This window comes from Pseudophryne corroboree, chromosome 1 (assembly GCF_028390025.1).
Source record: "Pseudophryne corroboree isolate aPseCor3 chromosome 1, aPseCor3.hap2, whole genome shotgun sequence".
Taxonomy (NCBI): Eukaryota; Metazoa; Chordata; class Amphibia; order Anura; family Myobatrachidae; genus Pseudophryne; species Pseudophryne corroboree.
This window is the reverse complement of record NC_086444.1, coordinates 789,886,540-789,909,797: the sequence shown is the minus strand read 5'-3', so window position 1 is coordinate 789,909,797 and position 23,258 is coordinate 789,886,540. Positions and strand designations below refer to the sequence as shown.

At 46.9% G+C, this 23,258-nt stretch overlaps 1 protein-coding gene across 5 annotated transcripts in view; it reads right to left on the bottom strand.

The window, feature by feature from the left end:
* Nucleotides 1-23,258, bottom strand: part of LOC134910378 (NLR family CARD domain-containing protein 3-like) — a 323,407-nt gene that overhangs the window by 23,854 nt on the left and 276,295 nt on the right. For all 5 annotated transcript variants that reach the window (XM_063918341.1, XM_063918331.1, XM_063918360.1 and 2 more), the window contains one exon: nucleotides 3,285-3,368. In XM_063918341.1, the coding sequence (XP_063774411.1) occupies nucleotides 3,285-3,368 (84 nt within the window). The remainder of the gene's footprint in view (nucleotides 1-3,284; nucleotides 3,369-23,258) is intronic.

The window sequence follows — 23,258 nt, the reverse complement described above, 5'->3', positions numbered from 1 at the left end:
TTTGCATATGCTATTATCATGTAGCCTTACAGTAGACAATTATATGGCCCAGAGTTTGTACTGTTATCATGCAGTGTTAAGGACCTCCAGTATCAGTGAAGCCTTGACGTTGGCCTGGAGACTTACCATATTTTTGCAAATATATGTAACTAAGATCTCTGAATTATCTAATACCATGTAGTTTTTCAAATCTTATTGCTAATGCCTCTTAGTATACTGGGAAAAACCTGTTTTGTGCATCTTTCTAGTTTACAACAACCCCTCCCTTTCAGCACCCAAGGGGTATTACTATTTTGATTGAGCAGCTTCCATTTTTCAGTTAAATCGCCTGTGCACAAGTATGGTTATCTTTAAAACCTGGACTGTTATGGTCCCTTGAGGACCGCATTTGGGTCCCTCTGTCCTAGAAAAAAACTGTAGGAGGCTTTAAAGTATTGTGATCATTTTGGAGACCACTAACTTAAAAGGATATCAAGATAAAGAAAAGTCTAAAAGAATGTTTAGAAAATAGCATTATGAAAGACCTGTGAAGCTTAATTTGTACTATTTGGAGGAAAGACCAGGTTAACAAGTACATAAAGTGGGTTAGGATTGTGTGACTGGCACCGTGATCCCAGCTGCTAGAATGATGGCAGGGGGGCGAGCGCAACAAAGCCCCTTGCGGGCTCGCTGCGCTTGTCACAGGTTGTATTCCCAGTGGGAACAGTCCCTGTGTGTCGGCATTACAAGCGGTCGGGATCCCGGTGTCGGTATATTGACCGCCCGTATCCCAACCACCGTTAATGTGACTACATCCCCATAAAGGGTTTGAACAAGATTAAATAGGGGGATATTTCCAAGAATAAATTGAGATATAGGAAACACTGGAAAAGTCCGGAATAATTTCAGAAACCATTTTTTAAGTTACAGTATTAGAAGCTTGATCTGTCCTAATTCGAAAACAATTATATATGTCAAATAGAAATACTAGATGGGCAGACTGAACTGTATTTGAATAAGCTATGTTTCCACAATGCTCAATCATAAAATAACACTATGACCATGACATTGATGCTGATGTATTAGTATTTATATATTAACATTAACTTACATAGCGCCTGCCAGGGGTTAAAGTGAGCTGGTACTGGGCAGAACTGCGTTCCATCAGTTCCGCCTCCTCCGGCTCACCTAACCTGATGTGTGCCCGGCACCGCAGGGAGATGCTGGGCGCCCACTAAGACTGTATTACCAGCGTGCACCCGGCTCCCTCTCCACAGCAGAAACCGGCAGCAGGAGCTCACTACTGCGCTCCTGCTTCCGGCTCTGTTAGTGTGCACTATGGGAGAGACGTCATGACGTCTCTCCCATAGTGCCGAGGAGCGGGCGCCGGAAGGACTGCAGCGGTCAGACGCGGGAGCGGGGATTGGTGAGTATTGTCGGGTTTATTTTATGCTTCAGTGTATCAGCAGCGCACCTACTGGGGTCAAACGACAAGGGAGCATTGCTACTGGGAAGTAAACTACAAGGGGGCTAACTACTGGGGCAAACTACAAGGGGGCATTACTACTGGGGAGCATTACTACTGGGGGCAAACTACAAAGGGGCTAACTACAGGTGGGCAAACTACAAAGGGGTTAACTACAGAGGGGCAATCTACAGGGGAGCATTACTACAGGGGGGCATTACTACTGGGGGCTAAACTACAGCGGGCTAAACTACATGGGGGCTAACTACATGGGGGCTAAACTACAGGGTTTAAACTACTGGGGGGCTAAACTACATGGGGCAAACTACAGGAGGGTTAAACTACAGGGAGGCTAAACTACTGGGGGCATAACTACGGGGCTATAACTACAGGGGCTAAACTACAGGAGGCATTACCACTGGGGGATAAACTACTGCAGGCTTAACTAAACGGGCTAAACTACTGGGGGCATAACTACAAGGGCTAAACTACTGGGGGCATTACCACTGGGGGGCTAAACTAAAGAAGGGGGGGGGGGGACTACTGGGGTCATAACCGCAGGGGCATTACCACTGGGGGCATAACTACATGAGGCTAAACGACTGGGGGCATTACCATTAAGGGCATTGTAAAGGGGGCACTTCATATGGGGCATCACTCCTGGGGACATAAGGGGCACTACTACTGGGGGCATTGCATAAGGAGCACCACTACTATGGGCTCTATATAAGGGGCACTACCATTGTGGGCACTACCAGTACAGTGGACATTGCATAAGGGGCACTACAACTGTGGGCATTGTATAAGGGGCGCTACTGCTGTGGGCATTACATGTATTAGGGATGCTACTACTGTGGGCTTTGTGTATAAGGGACACTAATGTGTGTCATAACATGAATAAGAGACACTACTATGTGGTGTAATGTGAATAAGATTGTACTACTGTGTGGCATCATTTTAATTGGGGATACTATTGTGTGACCACACCTCTTTCTTTTTCAGACCACGCCCCTTTTTGGGGGCACTCGCCAATACCTTTATTGCATGGGCGCCAGAGGGAGGTGAGTTACACCACCTCTCTAGGACCACTTTAAGCATTGGCGCCAGCATATTCAGTTGCACAATTACAGATCTACATAAGTTCTGAAGGTGGTGAGTGGGAGAGGATGTATGTGTTTTAGATATCAAGTGAACATTAACTTAAATCATCTTGCTTATCCCTCTATAGCACTTAAACAATGGTTAAATAAAGGTTAATCTTCACATTCACATCTCTAGACATCAGATCTTTTGATCCTTTACTAAATCTCATCCAGTGTGTGAAAGGCACGTCTGCATATAACGCTATAAACACACATTGCCATGTTATTTCTGAGTTTGCAGCAAAATAATGCAAATGTTTAGCAAACAGTCTGTGGAATTGAATGAGCGTTTTGGTGCATGCTGTCCATACAAACAAGGTTGGCTAATAAATGCTATTATGCAAGAAGCACTCCAGTGAATGGATTTCTCTACAGAAAGATGCTGCAAGTCCCATTCATCAATAATGTATGTATTTGTTTCACAGCAATATCTCCACTGCAGTGCATAACTGATCTGCATAAACTCCACAGAAGGTGTGAAAGGCAGCATAATCAGGAACGGCCTGTTTGCCAAACATAGGCATACTTCAAGCACATGCCTATATAATACATGGGAAGATGTTTTATTCATAGTACATCTTCAGTGGTGACCAGAATCTGATTTGAAACATACTGTAGACAACAAGCAGCAACTTAAACAGGCTTCTGAAAAATGGAAACGACAAGTAACCCTAACCAATGACTGCTTTCTTACTTACCATAATCCAGTCAGAGAGTTATTGTGTGGGAGACATCTATAAAGCTCTAAAAATTCTTCATCTTGTAATTGTGTCCAGCCAAGGCTATAAATATAATAAATTGCACGGTTAGCGTTGTCACCTTTAATGTAACATCATATATGATCTGAAATACTTTCACTATTCGTTTCACTTAACAACTAATATATGATGACATGAGCTGAAAGGGGGTGGGGGTACTGAAAACACTATTGCCTGTTTGTTTCAGGCTAACGGCATATCAGAGCTAAGCAGGAGACAAGACTGAAATCTAAGGGGCCCTACACACTCGGCGATGCGCCGCCGAGGTGCCCGACGGCCGATACGGCCGACGAGCAACCCGGCGGCGGGGGGGCAGTGACGGGGGGAGTGAAGTTTCTTCACTCCCCCGTCACCCGGCTGCATTGAAGTGCAGGCAAATATGGACGAGATCGTCCATATTGACCTGCATGCACAGCCGACGGGAGATCAGCGATGAACGAGCGCGGGGCCGCGCATCGTTCATCGCTGGAGTCTCCACACTGAAAGATATGAACGAGTTCTCGTTCATTTATGAACGAGATCGTTCATATCTTTCAGAATATCGGCCAGTGTGTAGGGCCTATAACACTTCACAAAAAATGTACAACACTTGAACAAATAATTTAGCATTATTACTCGTGAAATCCTTTCCAACAGAACTGTATATTCTTCAAAAATTGGGTCACCAAACCAGACAAAATGACAAATTGTTTAACTCATCTCTTAAACGAGTTGACCTTATAGAGAATGTTTCTCATTATTAACTGTGCAGTGAGTAACATCATTTAAAACTGACTAGAAATGTTGTTTGCAAACTTATTTGTTTTTATGTAGATTGAATTCTGCATACAATTATCTTGATTTAGGGCCTAATTCAGTAAGGATAGCAAATTCTATTAATCAGTAGAATTTTCTATCCTTTTGTACGCATGCTGGGCAAGGCCGCCCAGCATGCTGACTGGCGCCTTCCCCCCTGCTACAAGCAGAAATTGCGTTTGCCTCGCAATTTCTGCATGTTAGCAGAAATTAAGGTTGACTCCTGCCGGCGCAGCTTAACTGCGGCCACAGGAGTCCCGGCACCATTTTCCCTGTCGCGATGGCTGCGTGTGACGAAATGCAGCTGCCGCGACCACGCCCCGTTCGCGCCACACAACCCACCGTTCGGGTTGCCTTGCCCCGCTCCGTTTCCTCCCTGAAAATGGAGTGTTGCCGACCCACGATCGCCTCTGCCTGATTGACAGGCAGAGACGCTCGCATTTTCTGCGCCCCCCCCCCCCCCACAGAAAATGTGGACGCATGCGCAGTAGGACCCACTGCGCATGCGCCCACGGCCCCCCTGCAATAATTCCGGACAAATCGCGACTTGCGATCCGTACTGAATTAGCCCCTTAGATAAAGTTAAAAAAATGCAGCCATTATGCAACAGGATGGCCAACGTTAGCTTGTAGTATTTAATAAAAACATTGTATTTATTGATCTAAAAAAGCGAGAAATGTTTAGTAGCTGATTTTGAGAAATTGTGCTTCATTGTGTTTCAGTTATACCCCTTTCACAACAAAATCCCGGGTCTGACTTGGGATTTGGACACAGTGCTCCTCGATACTGGTATGGTACGGCTCAGCCAGAGCGAGGGACAGATGCAAGCTCCAAAAGGTAGTCAGAACCACAAAGAAGATCATCGGAGCCGAACTTCCCTCAGTCCAGGACCTGTACCTGTCCGGAGCTAAAAAGTGGGTAACGAAGATAGTAAAGGACCAGCTACACCCCGGCCACAGCATGTTTAACTTGCTTCCTTCGGTCAGGCGTTACAGGGCCGCCCCCGCCGGGTCAACCAGAAGCCGCAAAAGTTTCTTTCCCCAAGCGGTCCGCCTTCTGAACTCCTGAACATTGACTGACTAGATGTACATGTAACTAACTTGTGTCCCCACGGTATACCTATCTGTATGACTTTACTTGCCCCCATCACCTGCTTATCGGTTACTTACTTGGCCGTTGTATAGCAAACCGCAGACAAATTCCTAGTATACGCAAGTATACTTGGCCAATAAAGCGGATTCTGATTCCAATCCAGGTCAGACCCCTTTTAGTACTCGGCCCTGACACGGGTTATTCCAGGGTCGGTACAGTTGAACTGTTCTGCCAGCACTTTGAGCAGCTCCAACCGCTGGTGAGCCGGCTATCCGGGACTTGAGTCAGATGACCGGGGTTGCTCATTCACACTACTCCCTAACCTTCCAGTGTCCAACCCTGCAAGTTATGCGGGTTGGATTCCGGCAATAACTGAAGCGGCGGTATGAAAGGGGTATAATTCACTAACTTTTGCATTTATACTGCATGTGCAGAGAGGGACCTGCAGAATTAGGCTCGGCCAAGATGACAGAGCCTTAACACTTTTCTAATATGAATCTTATAATTAAGGTATAAATCTTAGAGTAGTCAAAACAACATCTAGCTTGTTATTGCACAATAAAAGGCCAAGGCCTTAATCAATTTTAAAATAAAAATACTAAATATTCAGTATATTTTACTAATATTTTTTAAAATAAAGGAAGATGAGGTACAGTATCTGACTCTATGGGATCAAATCAATTAACTCGCTCCATCATGCAAGGGGCGTGAGTTGCCGTTGTAACAGCGTAGAAATGGCAGTAGTGGACCTTGCAGCCTGATCTTGAGCCACACTAGATTATTTTTGTATGAAGCTGTGAACAAAAATCAGCGAATCCAAGGCTACCGTGAGAAGATGATCGTACCTAATTGAATCAACCCCTATGTTTGCAGAATGCTAGCAGGCCATTCCGGTTAATGATTGGCCATTCACTAAAATATTATAGGGAAAATTAGAGAACTGTAGGCAGATTCATTGAAGCATATTAGCATACTTACATCATTTGTCTTTATTTATATCTTGTCACACTAAAAATGGCCTTTGTCAAAGTTAAGCTAAGTCACTTTAGTAGACATTTTTATGTGTGGTGTCCATTCTAATCACATACAAAAATAGGATTTTAATACCCACTGGTAAATCCTTTTCTCTTAGTCCGTAGAGGATGCTGGGGACTCCATAAGGACCATGGGGTATAGACGGGATCCGCAAGAGACATGGGCACACTATAAGACTTTGAATGGGTGTGAACTGGCTCCTCCCTCTATGCCCCTCCTCCAGACATCAGTTAGAAAACTGTGCCCAGGGAGACAGACATTTCGAGGAAAGAATTTATTGTTTAAACACGGTGAGTGTCATACCAGCTCACACCACGAACATACCGCAGAACGTGGCATTCAATAGAATACCAGCCAACGGCATGAACAATACACAGCCACATGCTGAGAGAATATGTAACACAACCAGTGTGTCAACACAACCAATAATAAGACACTGCATGCCATGGCATGCCCAACGTCAGCAACAGCCTGACAGAAAAGAAACACCACAAGAGTGTAACCATAACCAATAACTGCAGACACAGTACGCACTGGGACGGGCGCCCAGCATCCTCTACGGACTAAGAGAAAATGATTTACAGGTAGGTATTAAAATCCTATTTTCACATACGTCCTACAGGATGCTGGGGACTCCGTAAGGACCATGGGGTTTATACCAAAGCACCAGACTGAGCGGGAGAGTGCGGACGACTCTGTAGCACCGATTGAGCAAACATGAGGTCCCCATCAGCCAGGGTATCAAACTTGTATAGCATAGCCAAAGTGTTTGAACCCGACCAAGTATCCGCTCGGCAAAGCTGAGCCGGCGAGACTCCTCGGGCATCCGCCCAAGAAGAGCCCATCTACCTAGTAGAATGGGTCACCACCGACTTCGGTAACGGCAATCCAGCCGTAGAACGAGCACGCCGAATCGTATCACAGATCTAGCGTGTAACAGACTGCAGAGACGCAGGTGCCCCAATCACGCTGGGGCATACCGGACAAACAGAGCCTCTGTTTCCTCAATCTGAGCCAAACTGGCGACATAAATATTCAAAGCCCTGACTACATTGAGAAACCTTGAATCAGCCAATGCTTAAGCAACCACAGGCATCAAATAGGCAGGTTTCTGCGAAACACCGAAACCACTTTTGGCAGAACTATTATCCGAGTTCTCAATTCCGCACTATCCACCTGGAAGATCAAACAGGGGCTCTTGTAAGACCCAGCCGCTACTTCCGCCATCCGCCCTGCTAACGCCAAAGCCAAAAGCATGACCACTCTCCAAGAGAGAAATTTTAACACAACCTTTCATAAAGGTTCCAAACATTTTGACACAAGAAAACGCAACACCACGTCAAGGTCCCATGGTGTCAATGGGGCACAAATGGAGGTTGGATGTGCAGTACTCCTTCCACGAAGGTCCGAACTTCCGGAAAGGTTGCCAATTCTTTCTAGAAAGAAAATTTATAAGGCCAAAACCGCACTGAAATGGAGCCTAACTTTAGGCCTGCACCCACACCTGCTTGAAAAGAATGGAGAAGAACGACCCAGCTGAAATCTTCCGTAGTAGCCTTCTTGGATTCACACCAAGACACACATTTTCTCCAAACACAGTGGTAAGGCTTTGCCGTTACTTCCATTCTAGCCCGAAGAAGTGTGGAAATGACTTCACTGGGAAATCCTTTCTGTTTAGGATATGGCGTTCAACCGCCACGCCATCAAACGCAGCCGCGGTAAGTTTTGATACACGCCCGGATCTTGTTGTAACAGTTCCTCACGTAGAGGAAGAGGCCAGGGATCTTCTACGAGTAAATCCTGAAGAACTGGATACCAAGCCCTCCTCGTTTAGACCGGAACAATGAGGATCACCTGACCTTTGTTCTTCTTACGTTTATCACCTTCAGAAGAGTGAAACTGGAGGGGACACATAGACCAACTGAAAACACCAAAGGTGTCCCGAGGACGACCACTGCTATAGCTTGAGTGTCCTCTGACCTGGAACAATATCTCTGAGATCTCTCGTTGAAGCGAGACGCCAACCTGTCCAACTGAGGCACTCCTCAAAGACTTGTCGCTTCAGTGAAAACTTCTCGATGACGACCGTATTTCTCCCGGATGGAGATCACGTCTGCAGAGGAATCTATTTCTCCGTCGTTCACATCCGGAACGAAGGCTGCCAATATAGCGTTGACCAGTCTTTCCATGGAAAACTTTTTTCGGCATCTGCCATTGCCGCTTTTCTCTTTGCTCTACCCTAGCGGCTTACTTACACCACTGCTGTCAAGTCGTCCGACAGAATTAACACGGGCAGATCACGAAGCATATGTTCACTGAAAATAGCTCCTAATTCAAGAAAGCTTATTGCAGACAAGCTTCCCAGCTTGACCCTTTCCTCTGGAAATACTTCCCTTGCACGGACTGCTCCCCAGTCTCAGATATCTGCATGCATGGACACCAGGATCTCATTCTGGATTCCGAACCTTCGTCCCTCTAGGAGGTGAGAACTGAGCCGACACCACAGGAGCGAAAACCTGGCCATTAGGATTATATTCCGGCGCATGCGCAGGTGAGACCCTGACTCTGGCATTTGACCTGCTCACCGAAAAGGCCTCTTAGGCCGCACCGATCTTCTTCATCAACGGAACATATTGATGGATTGTCACTGCAAATCTGATCCGACTCCGGATCCTCAGACCTCTTTCCACAGGAACACACCGAACTTCAACCGTTCCGTATCTACTCAGATACCCACCTCCGACGCCTGCGTCGTTGGGAATAACAGCCTTCCCCTGTGTTGAAGAACAGTTAGAGAGAAAACCACGATTTGCACCACTTGTGTCTTGACCTCGCCTTAATCAGGAGAGTGTACCAGTACAGAAAAACAATGGCTCTGGGTGGATATCCACCCAGGTAATCTGAATGCGGAAAAAAACGCATTTAAACCTCTTAGTTTTTTTTTGTTTGTTTGTTTTTTATAACAGGACTGCAGGACAATGTCCTGAACCTGACGCACATCTGGTATGGCGTCGCGTACTACCTCCCCTTCCAGAGGGGAAACTGCAAGATCTATTAGAAAAATCAGTGAGGGGAAACATCTGTAACGCCAGTATGTCCCCCTTTGGATTCTATAATTAACTCACAGGTCCTAGTCTATTCCCAGACTGACTAAAAAGTAGTAGACGAGTTCCCACCGGAGTGGGCTCCAGCCAGATAGACTCAGCGACATGTGGTGGATGTGGTAGAAACAGAAAACGACATCCGCTTCTGCGAACCTAACAAGGCTGCAGAACTCTTACCTTTTCACCTTCCACTGTCTGCACAGAAAAGGAAAAAAGAACGGTATCGAACCGGTTAAAACGACTGCATCCCACAAAAGAAATGCGTCACCAACCATTGTGAAGGAGACTAACTCACGAAGCTAGATTTACCAGCAGTATCCACCGAGATTGACTGAACTGAGGCATTCCCAAACAGCGGTACACCGTCCCAGGGAAAAACTCCAGTATCTCTCGGAGTCAGCCTCAGCATTCCCCTGGCCACACCTCCTGTATACTTACGGCAGCCTGCCACAATGTTATAGAGAAGAACCAACATAAGGAACATCCCCTCTCTCTTTAATGTAATGCAAATAAGCCCAAAGCATAGAAATAAATATCACTTAGCTTCCTGTATACGATCCTTTGTGACAAGTCCCTGTGTCGACCAGGAGTTGACTTTCACAGTATTCTATCCGCGGCGGAAAAGAATAAACATTCGGACTCCTTGAGAGGATCTGAGACCAACTCGTCACGGCTGACCTAGAGCTTTATCAACAGAGCGAGCAGCACATGAGAAGGAATACTATTACTTTAGCATTCATTATAAATCATAATATGAATATACATAATGTAATACACAATTACACACATATCCTTAAATATATATATATATATATATAACATACATATAAGCGGATTGTTCGGAACCTTCGGGTCCCTAGTGACATTAATGTGTTCTGAATGTGTATGACCATGTACTGAATGCCCCAGTTGTGGATCTACCAGGAAACATTATGGTCGACAGAAAACCTAGTATTCGTCGACAGCAGAGAGTAGTAACCAGGCGAAATAACATTCTTGCGACCCCGAGGGGTCCGAGGGAAGTATATATATATAATTTTAATATCACTCCCCCACAAATACTACCATGTCTGTGCTCGAGCTACAGGCCCTTGGAACCGTACCATACATATAAATATATATGCACAGGTATAAGTTAGTTACAGCATGTCAATTTACACCCGGTAATAACAGTTGGTGCCGACAGGGTCACCCACATACTACTGTGTCTCCCATACAGTGTTTACTTTTGACAAGCATACCACTACCGACCTGTTGACTCAGCATCTACTGCAGGCCTGGCCAACCTGTGGCTCTCCAGCTGTTGTAAAACTACACATCCCATCATGCTTTGCCACAGTTTTGCTATTAGAGAATGCTAAAACTGTGGCAGGGCATGCTGGGATGTGTAGTTTCACAACATCTGGAGAGCCACAGGTTGGCCAGGCCTGATCTACTGTATCAAGTACCAACAGGCGTCGGCGATGCCGACAGTGAAACCCATAGGTGTTTGTGACAGAACACTCACGCATGTCGACACAAGTGAACTATAGTGGGTATATCTGACAGGGAGCACACAGAGAATATGCACAACAATGATTAAATGCCCATTTCTAAAAGCAAATCGTGTTATATATCCCTCAACATAACACTAAAAGACTGTGCCCCCCCTTGTTTGCGCTGTACACATTTTTTGGCGGGGACAGTGATAAAAAGGCGCTGAACACTGTGTGTGAGGGCTAAGCCCCGCCCCACATCGGCGCACTTCAGCCACGTTATACTATCGTTCTATATGCAGGCAGGGGACCGTATATAGTGTATACACACTATATACCTCCTGAAACAATATACATATTGCTGTCCAGGGCGCCCCCCCTGCACCCTGGTAAAACCGTTGGTGTGTGGGAGCAATGGCGTGCAGCGCGACCGCTGCTGTGTACTGGCATGGGTATCGTACGCGATGCCCGGGGCCCAACTATGCTCTTTTGCCAGTCTAAACGAGACCTCAGTAACTGCTGCCCAGGACGCTCCCCCCCAGCGCCCTGCACCCTGTGAGTGCCGTTGGTGTGTGGGAGCATGGAGCGCAGCGCTACCGCTGCGCTTACCTCCATTACTGAAGTCTTCTGCCGTCTGACACCTTCTGTTCTTCTCATACTCACCCGGCTTCTTTCTTCTGGCTTCTGTGAGGGGGGCGACGGCGCGGCTCCGGGAACAAGCAGCTAGGCGAACCAAGTGATCGAACCTTCTGGAGCTAATGGTGTCCAGTAGCATAAGAAGCAGAGCCCTTGAACTAAGAAGAAGTAGGTCTGACTTCTCTCCCCTCAGTCCCACGATGCAGGGAGCCTGTAGCCAGCAGGTCTCCCTGAAAATAAAAAACCTAACAATAAAGTCTTTAGAGAAACTCAGTAGAGCTCCCCTAGTGTGTGTCCAGTCACTCCTAGGCACAGAGTCTAACTGAGGTCTGGAGGAGGGGCATAGAGGGAGGAGCCAGTTCACACCCATTCAAAGTCTTATAGTGTGCCCATGTCTCCTGCGGATCCCGTCTATACCCCATGGTCCTTACAGAGTCCCCAGCATCCTCTAGGACGTATGAGAAATAAAGAAAAGTGTCTTTGTTCTTGTATAAGCAAGTGATTGGTGTCATTGTAAATTCTCGTACAGCAGTGTGGGAATACCCCCACCCAGTCCCCATTCCTTGGCTTGCCAACTGCAATGAACTATTCATCAAGAATAAGGGACCTGGCTGGCTAGCACTTGTGATCAAAAAGAGCTTTCACACCCAAATATGATTGAATCTCATCACCCTCTATGTGTCAAATGCAAGAGATAGTATAGTGCAGTCTATCCCTTTTTTCAGTGTCTTTCTATACTGTATATCCACTTTAGCTGGTCTATAATATCCTTGGTTGCCAATAGCTGGGCACAAAACAACAACAGGTAATAGGAATTATGCCCAGAATATATTATTTGTCTGCACATATACACAACTTGCTTACTCTCCTGAAATTTTTGGAGAGCAGGTCACCCTGCCAGATCCACAATTAGATTGCATGCTGTATGATGGGTATGGTTTGCCCTGGGATTGTGAAGCTTTTTGGCTCACTCATATACAGTGTGATGGAATGGCTTTTCTTTAAGGGCATGCTCAGCTTGTCAGGTCCACGCCTGTGCAATTAAAACTTTGCAGTATATAGCAGGACTAGCCAACCTGTGCCTCTCCAGCTCTTGTAAAACTACAAGTCCCAGCATACCCTCCCACAAACCAGCTGGTAAAGCAAGCGGTGACTTGTAATTTCACAACAGCTGAGGAGCCACAGGTTGACCAGGCCTGGCATACAGCATTTCAACGGAACTCTACGCTACCTACAAAGACTATTTCATGGCTTTGCAATAAGCGATACTGAAAGTTACGTACTGATGCAAAAATGCGGTTTATGATAGACTCCTTGGAGGTAATTCCAAGTTGATCGCAGCAGGAAATTTTTAAGCAGTTGGGCAAAACCATGTGCACTGCAGGGGGGGGGGGGCAGATATAACATGTGCAGAGAGAGACTTGGGCGTGGTGAGTTCAATCTGCAATCTAAATTGCAGTGTAAAAATAAAGCAGCCAGTATTTACCCTGCACAGAAACAAAATAACCCACCCAAATCTAACTCTCTCTGCAAATGTTATATCTGCCCCCCCCCCCCCCCCCCCCCCCTGCAGTGCACATGGTTTTGCCCAACTGCTAAAAAATTTCCTGCTGCGATCAACTTGGAATTACCCCCCTTATTCTTTAATCACTGTGCATTGTACTGAGGGTTTTTTTGCTCTACTTTTCATGTTTTAAAGGTGGTGATGAGGACTACCTGTAATCTTAAACAAGTCATAGAAAAGTTATACTTGATGTATATGCTGGCTAGTTCCATTAAGAAGGATTTAATGGCTGGGTTTATCCCCCTCCCGTAAAGGAAAAAGGAAATAATAAAATGGCACAAAGCATCCAATAGTTTGCCAAGCACTAGTCTTTAGGAAGAATGAAATAGACGGGATTGTTGGATTACAAAATTTGACCTTTTAAATCCAGTGACAACAATTGCTGCTCATTACATCTCTCCCCTTGGGCTTTACATTTGATACCACAGCGATAGACCTGGGGCAAAGCCTTTTTCCTAATAATGCATTCTAACATGAACCCAAGAAATACTGGAACGTGTCATTCTGGAATTCAGCCATAATGTGTATTTGTAGATGTGTGGGAGAAAGAGAGGATGCATATGTCTATATAATACACAGTATATCATATATGATGTACATCAGTAGCTTATTTTTAGAAGTGAGAAAAATAATGTGCGTGAGATTAAAACATGAGGAAAATTGTTTGCAGAGACATTTGTACAGAGGCTATGTCACCATAGAAACACATTGGTTAAAGAATGGGATAAAAATAAGATTTTACTTACCGATAAATCTATTTCTCGTAGTCCGTAATGGATGCTGGGGACTCCGTCAGGACCATGGGGATTAGCGGCTCCGCAGGAGACAGGGCACAAAACTAAAGCTTTAGGATCAGGTGGTGTGTACTGGCTCCTCCCCCTATGACCCTCCTCCAAGCCTCAGTTAGGATACTGTGCCCGGACGAGCGTACACAATAAGGAAGGATATTGAATCCCGGGTAAGACTCATACCAGCCACACCAATCACACCGTATAACTTGTGATCTGAACCCAGTTAACAGTATGACAAACGTAGGAGCCTCTGAACAGACGGCTCACAACAATAACAACCCGATTTTTTTGTAACAACAACTATGTACAAGTATTGCAGACAATCCGCACTTGGGATGGGCGCCCAGCATCCACTACGGACTACGAGAAATAGATTTATCGGTAAGTAAAATCTTATTTTCTCTGACGTCCTAAGTGGATGCTGGGGACTCCGTCAGGACCATGGGGATTATACCAAAGCTCCCAAACGGGCGGGAGAGTGCGGATGACTCTGCAGCACCGAGTGAGAGAACTCCAGGTCCTCCTCAGCCAGGGTGTGCCCCTGACCAAGTAGCAGCTCGGCAAAGTTGTAAAGCCGAGACCCCTCGGGCAGTCGCCCAAGATGAGCCCACCTTCCTTGTGGAATGGGCATTTATATATATTTTGGCTGTGGCAGTCCTGCCACAGAATGTGCAAGCTGAATTGTACTACACATTCAACTAGCAATCGTCTGCTTAGAAGCAAGAGCACCCAGTTTTTTGGGTGCATACAGGATAACAGCAAGTCAGTTTTCCTGACTCCAGCCGTCCTGGAAATCTATATTTTCAGGGCCCTGACAACATCTAGCAACTTGGAGTCCTCCAAGTCTCTAGTAGCCGCAGGTACCACAATAAGCTGGTTCAGATGAAACGCTGACACCAACTTAGGGAGAAACTGGGGACGAGTCCGCAGCTCTGCCCTGTCCGAATGGACAATCAGATATGGGCTTTTGTGAGACAAAGCCGCCAATTCTGACACTCGCCTGGCCGAGGCCAGGGCCAACATCATGGTCACTTTCCATGTGAGATATTTCAAATCCACAGATTTGTGCGGTTTAAACCAACGTGATTTGAGGAATCCCAGGACTACGTTGAGATCCCACAGTGCCACTGGAGGCACAAAAGGGGGTTGTATATGCAGTACTCCCTTGTCAAATTTCTGGACTTCAGGAACTGAAGCCAATTCTTTCTGGAAGAAAATCGACAGGGCCGAAATTTGAACCTTAATGGACCCCAATTTGAGGCCCATAGACACTCCTGTTTGCAGGAAATGCAGGAATCGACCAAGTTGAAATTTCTTCGTGGGGCCTTCCTGGCCTCACACCACGCAACATATTTTCGCCACATGTGGTGATAATGTTGTGCGGTCACCTCCTTCCTGGCTTTGACCAGGGTAGGAATGACCTCTTCCGGAATGCCTTTTTCCCTTAGGATCCGGCGTTCAACCGCCATGCCGTCAAACGCAGCCGCGGTAAGTCTTGGAACAGACATGGTACTTGCTGAAACAAGTCCCTTCTTATCGGCAGAGGCCCTGAGTCCTCTGTGAGCATCTCTTGAAGTTCCGGGTACCAAGTCCTTCTTGGCCCATCCGGAGCCACGAGTATAGTTCTTACTCCTCTACGTCTTATAATTCTCAGTACCTTTGGTATGAGAAGCAGAGGAGGGAACACATACACCGACTGGTACACCCCTGGTGTTACCAGAACGTCCACAGCTATTGCCTGAGGGTCTCTTGACCTGGCGCAATACCTGTCCAGTTTTTTGTTCAGGCGGGACGCCATCATGTCCACCTTTGGTCTTTCCCAACGGTGCACAATCATGTGGAAAAAACTTCTCGATGAAGTCCCCACTCTCCCGGGTGGAGGTCGTGCTGAGGAAGTCTGCTTCCCAGTTGTCCACTCCCGGAATGAAAAACTGCTGACAGTGCTATCACATGATTTTCCGCCCAGCGAAGAATCCTTGCAGTTTCTGCCATTGTCCTCCTGCTTCTTGTGCCGCCCTGTCTGTTTACGTGGGCGACTGCCGTGATGTTGTCCCACTGGATCAATACCGGCTGACCTTGAAGCAGAGGTCTTGCTAAGCTTAGAGCATTGTAAATTGCTCTTAGCTCCAGTATATTTATGCGGAGAGAAGTCCCCAGACTTGATCACACTCCCTGGAAATTTTTTCCCTGTGTGACTGCTCCCCAGCCTTTCAAGCTGGAATCCGTGGTCACCAGGACCCAGTCCTGAATGCATAACTGTGGCCCTTTAGTAGATGAGCACTCTGCAGCCACCACAGAAGAGACACCCTTGTCCTTGGAGACAGGGTTATCCGCTGATGCATCTGAAGATGCGATCCGGACCATTTGTCCAGCAGATCCCACTGAAAAGTTCTTGCGTGAAATCTGCCGAATGGAATCGCTTCGTAAGAAGCCACCATTTTTCCCAGGACCCTTGTGCAATGATGCACTGACACTTTTCCTGGTTTTTTGGAGGTTCCTGACTAGCTCGGATAACTCCCTGGCTTTCTCCTCCGGGAGAAACACCTTTTTCTGGACTGTGTCCAGAATCATCCCTAGGGACAGCAGACGTGTCGTCGGAGACAGCTGCGATTTTGGAATATTTAGAATCCACCCGTGCTGTCGTAGAACTACTTGAGATAGTGCTACTCAGACCTCCAACTGTTCTCTGGACCTTGCCCTTATCAGGAGATCGTCCAAGTAAGGGATAATTAAGACGCCTTTTCTTTGAAGAAGAATCATCATTTCGGCCATTACCTTGGTAAAGACCCGGGGTGCCGTGGACAATCCAAACGGCAGCGTCTGAAACTGATAGTGACAGTTTTGTACCACGAACCTGAGGTACCCTTTGTGAGAAGGGCAAATTTGGACATGGAGGTAAGCATCCTTGATGTCCAGGGACACCATATAGTCCCCTTCTTCCTGGTTCGCTATCACTGCTCTGAGTGACTCCATTTAGAATAGGTCTCACCGAGCCGTCTGGCTTCAGTACCACAATATAGTGTGGAATAATACCCCTTTACTTGTTGTAGGAGGGGTACTGTGATTATCACCTGCTGGGAATACAGCTTGTGAATTGTTTCCAATACTGCCTCCCTGTCGGAGGTAGACGTTGGTAAAGCAAACTTCAGGAACTTGCGAGGGGGAGACGTCTCGAATTTCCAATCTGTACCCCTGGGATACTACTTGTAGGATCCAGGGGTCCACTTGCGAGTGAGCCCACTGCGTGCTGAAACTCTTGAGACGACCCCCCACCGCACCTGTTTGTACGGCCCCAGCGTCATGCTGAGGACTTGGCAGAAGCGGTGGAAGGCTTCTGTTCCTGGGAATGGGCTGCCTGCTGCAGTCTTCTTCCCTTACCTCTATCCCTGGGCAGATATTATGGGGACGAAAGGACTGAGGCTGAAAAGACTATGTCTTTTTCTGCTGAGATGTGACTTGGGGTAAAAAAGGTGGATTTTCTAGCTGTTGCCGTGGCCACCAGGTCCGATGGACCGACCCCAAATAACTCCTCCCCTTTATACGGCAATACTTCCATGTGCCTTTGGAATCTGCATCACCTGACCACTGTCGTGTCCATAAACATCGTCTGGCAGATATGGACATCGCACTTACTCTTGATGCCAGAGTTTCGCATATATAGAAATGCATCTTTTAAATGCTCTATAGTCAATAAAATACTGTCCCTGTCAAGGGTATCAATATTTCCAGTCAGGGAATCCGACCAAGCCACCCCAGCGCTGCCCATCCAGGCTGAGGCGATCGCTGGTCGCAGTATAACACCAGTATGTGTGTATATACTTTTTAGGATATTTTCCAACCTCCTATCATTTGGCTCCTTGAGGGCGTCCGTATCTGGAGACGGTAACGCCACTTGTTTTTATAAGCGTGTGAGCGCCTTATCCACCCTAAGGTGCGTTTCCCAACGCGCCATAACTTCTGGCGGGAAAGGGTATACCGCCAATAATTTTCTATCGGGGGAAACCCACGCATCATCACACACTTCATTTAATTTATCTGATTCAGGAAAAACCACATGTAGTTTTTTCACACTCCACATAATACCCTTTTTTGTGGTACTTGTAGTATCAGAAATATGTAACATCTCCTTCATTGCCCTTAACAAGTAACGTGTGGCCCTAAAGGAAAATACGTTTGTTTCTTCACCGTCGACACTGGAGTCAGTGTCCGTGTCTGTGTCGACCGACTGAGGTAAAAAAGGACGTTTTAACGCCCCTGACGGTGTTTTAGACGCCTGGACAGGTACTAATTGGTTTGCCGGCCGTCTCATGTCGTCAACCGACCTTGCAGCGTGTTGACATTATCACGTAATTCCTTAAATAAGCCATCCATTCCGGTGTCGACTCCCTAGAGAGTGACATCACCATTACCGGCAATTGCTCCGCCTCCTCACCAACATCGTCCTCATACATGTCGACACACAAGTACCGACACACAGCACACACACAGGGAATGCTCTGATAGAGGACAGGACCCCACTAGCCCTTTGGGGAGACAGAGGGAGAGTTTGCCAGCACACACCAAAAACGCTATATTATACAGGGACAACCTTTATATAAGTGTTTTTCCCTTATAGCATTTTAATATATATATACATATCGCCAAATAAGTGCCCCCCCTCTCTGTTTTAACCCTGTTTCTGTAGTGCAGTGCAGGGGAGAGCCTGGGAGCCTTCCCACCAGCATTTCTGTGAGGGAAAATGGCGCTGTGTGCTGAGGAGAATAGGCCCCGCCCCCTTTTCGGTGGGCTTCTTCTCCCGTTTTTCTGAGACCTGGCAGGGGTTAAATACATCCATATAGCCTCCAGGGGCTATATGTGATGTATTTTTAGCCAGAATAAGGTATTATACATTGCTGCCCAGGGCGCCCCCAGCAACGCCCTGCACCCTCCGTGACCGTTGGTGTGAAGTGTGTGACAACAATGGCGCACAGCTGCAGTGCTGTGCGCTACCTTCATGAAGACTGAAAAGCCTTCTGCCGCCGGTTTCTGGACCTTCAATCTTCAGCATCTGCAAGGGGGGTCGGCGGCGCGGCTCCGGGACGAACCCCAGGGTGAGACCTGTGTTCCGACTCCCTCTGGAGCTAATGGTGTCCAGTAGCCTAAGAAGCCAATCCATCCTGCACGCAGGTGAGTTGAACTTCTCTCCCCTAAGTCCCTCGATGCAGTGAGCCTGTTGCCAGCAGGACTCACTGAAAATAAGAAACCTAAAAACTTTTTCTAAGCAGCTCCTTAAGAGAGCCACCTAGATTGCACCCTGCTCGGACGGGCACAAAAACCTAACTGAGGCTTGGAGGAGGGTCATAGGGGGAGGAGCCAGTACACACCACCTGATCCTAAAGCTTTAGTTTTGTGCCCTGTCTCCTGCGGAGCCGCTAATCCCCATGGTCCTGACGGAGTCCCCAGCATCCACTTAGGACGTCAGAGAAAATACCCTTGAAAAACATTTACTGTGTCTTGTACAATTTACAATTCACTTTTCTATTAAAAGGTATAAAATAAATAAAGCCTCAACTGATAATAGCAACATGAATGGATTAAAACAGACAACATACATATTACATCTACAGTATCTATCTATATCTATCTATCTATCTATCTACACACACACACACACACACACACACACACACACACACACACACACACACACACACACACACACACACACACACACACACACACACACACACACATATAAAGTAAGGGACAGTATGGTTAACAGGTCCATATTCAAGACCATTTGGTGCACAGGAGAAAGGTGCTGCAGCCACAGAAACGAATCCAGTTTTTTTGTTCACATTCTAAACTGCAGTAGAGAAAAATGACTGGTTGCTACGGGCAGCCTTGACATTATTTGTTTTACAACCGGTCCCACTCTGTTTTAATACATTGTAGACAAATAAAAAGATTTCACATCACTGTGCCAAAATGTAATACTCCGCTAAGGACCCCAACTTCTATGTATGGAGTTTATAGCTTTCCAAATCAAGTCTTGACCCTTCCTAATTTTCTCTGTTTTACAAAAATCCAAATTCATCAGAAGGTTAAATGGAATTTCTATTAGGCAACAAATAGTTTCTCCGGCAGGGTCCACAGGTTATCCACAGGATAACATTGGGATATGATTGGGCGACAGCGGATTGGCACCAAACGATCACAAGCTTTCTGGCCTCCCAGAATGCACCGGGCTCGTCCATATAATCCCGCCCACTGACTCAGTCAAATCAGTTTTATGTTTGGTGCGGCAGGAGCCGGACCATGGTCACAGGGCTGCTGTGTTTGGCAGCCCTAAGCTTTATTTGATTTATTTTTATAGTCTTACTATGTTTTTTGAGTGATCTTTCCTAACAGCGTCTTACACGCATATTGGAAAGAGTCGCTCCAACAACTCTGCGCCGGGTCGCAACAACGCTTACCCATGGTACAAGTGCTGTCTTGACGGGCGTCTGTGTCAGATGTTACTACCAGGTCCAGCAGACGTTACCAGGCTGTGGCCGGAGCATGGGGAGAATGTAAGGCATCGGTTCCGCTTAGAAGGGGAATACGGACACAGCCGCACTGTTTTGGGAGGAGACTACCAAACAGTAGCTGGCGCGCCACCACCACGGGTGCATTAGGGATCATAAGGCACCAGGATTAGTTGAGGCTGCGATCCCTAGGGTTGATGTCAGCAGTGGGGAGTCAGTCGCTCTCCTGGTCGCCCCTTCCCCCAGTTCATGACCAGTTACCATGCATCTCCCGCCAAGAACTGATTGCCTCACTTCCGTCTCAGACGCTACCACGAGGGGACTCGCTCGCAGCATAGGCGCTGCGTCTGTATACACTAAGGTTTACCGCTAAGAGACTGTGTCGCAGACATGAGCGTCTGCATGCATTAACGTTCACTGAGCGTCTGTGTCCACTAAAAATGACCTGAGCGGCAGTGTACAATAGTAGCATCTGAATTCATTCAGCGTTCACCAACGTATTGATGGATCCTGGAAGTGGGGTAAGTCTCCCTGTATCCCACTCTACTGAGTACGGGTTATACAGCACTAAATTTCTATCTACTTTTATTAGATTGAGTAGTTAACTTTAGTGCCTATTGCATATGCGTTTTATGTACATTACTGTGGTTTTCTTCGAAATGCGTCTGAATACTTTAAATATCTGTATAAGACAGAATTCAGTTATATGTACTCCTACATGCTTTGAGATGTGTTCGTAGTTGATAATCTGCTCATATGATGTATATGTATGTATATATATAATAAGAATTTACTTACCGATAATTCTATTTCTCGGAGTCCGTAGTGGATGCTGGGGTTCCTGAAAGGACCATGGGGAATAGCGGCTCCGCAGGAGACAGGGCACAAAAAGTAAAGCTTTATGATCAGGTGGTGTGTACTGGCTCCTCCCCCTATGACCCTCCTCCAAGCCTCAGTTAGGATACTGTGCCCGGACGAGCGTACACAATAAGGAAGGATTTATGAATCCCGGGTAAGACTCATACCAGCCACACCAATCACACCGTACAACCTGTGATCTAAACCCAGTTAACAGTATGATAACAGAGGAGCCTCTGAAAGATGGCTCCCTACAACAATAACCCGATTTAGGTAACAATAACTATGTACAATTATTGCAGATAATCCGCACTTGGGATGGGCGCCCAGCATCCACTACGGACTCCGAGAAATAGAATTATCGGTAAGTAAATTCTTATTTTCTCTATCGTCCTAGTGGATGCTGGGGTTCCTGAAAGGACCATGGGGATTATACCAAAGCTCCCAAACGGGCGGGAGAGTGCGGATGACTCTGCAGCACCGAATGAGAGAACTCCAGGTCCTCCTTAGCCAGGGTATCAAATTTGTAGAATTTTACAAACGTGTTCTCCCCCGACCACGTAGCCGCTCGGCAGAGTTGTAATGCCGAGACCCCTCGGGCAGCCGCCCAAGAAGAACCCACCTTCCTTGTGGAGTGGGCATTTACCGATTTTGGCTGTGGCAGGCCTGCCACAGAATGTGCAAGCTGAATCGTACTACAAATCCAGCGCGCAATAGTCTGCTTAGACGCAGGAGCGCCCAACTTGTTGGGAGCATATAGTATAAACAGTGAGTCAGATTTCCTGACTCCAGCTGTCCTTGAAATGTATATTTTTAAAGCTCTGACAACGTCCAACAACTTGGAGTCCTCCAAGTCGCTTGTAGCCGCAGGCACTACAATAGGCTGGTTCAGATGAAATGCTGACACCACCTTAGGGAGAAAATGCGGACTAGTCCGCAGTTCTGCCCTGTCCGAATGGAAAATCAGATATGGGCTTTTGTAAGATAAAGCTGCCAGTTCTGACACTCTCCTGGCCGAAGCCAGGGCTAGTAGCATGGTCACTTTCCATGTGAGATATTTCTTCTGGAAGAAAATCGACAGGGCCGAAATTTGAACCTTAATAGATCCCAATTTGAGACCCATAGACAATCCTGATTGCAGGAAATGTAGGAATCGACCCAGTTGAAATTCCTCCGTCGGAGCACTCCGATCCTCGCACCACGCAACATATTTTCGCCAAATGCGGTGATAATGTTGCGCGGTTACTTCCTTCCTTGCTTTAATCAAGGTAGGAATGACTTCTTCCGGAATGCCTTTTCCCTTTAGGATCCGGCGTTCAACCGCCATGCCGTCAAACGCAGCCGCGGTAAGTCTTGAAACAGACAGGGACCCTGCTGAAGCAGGTCCCTTCTCAGAGGTAGAGGCCACGGATCCTCCGTGATCATCTCTTGAAGTTCCGGGTACCAAGTCCTTCTTGGCCAATCCGGAGCCACTAGTATCGTTCTTACGCCTCTTTGCCGTATAATTCTCAATACTTTTGGTATGAGAGGCAGAGGAGGAAACACATACACCGACTGGTACACCCAAGGCGTTACCAGCGCGTCCACAGCTATTGCCTGCGGATCTCTTGACCTGGCGCAATACCTGTCCAGTTTTTTGTTGAGGCGAGACGCCATCATGTCCACCATTGGTCTTTCCCAACGGGTTACAAGCATGTGGAAAACTTCTGGATGAAGTCCCCACTCTCCCGGGTGAAGGTCGTGTCTGCTGAGGAAGTCTGCTTCCCAGTTGTCCACTCCCGGGATGAACACTGCTGACAGTGCTATCACATGATTCTCCGCCCAGCGAAGAATCCTTGCAGCTTCTGCCATTGCACTCCTGCTTCTTGTGCCGCCCTGTCTGTTTACATGGGCGACTGCCGTGATGTTGTCCGACTGGATCAACACCGGTTTTCCTTGAAGCAGAGGTTCTGCCTGGCTTAGAGCATTGTAGATTGCTCTTAGTTCCAGAATGTTTATGTGAAGAGACGTTTCCAGGCTCGACCACACGCCCTAGAAGTTTCTTCCTTGTGTGACTGC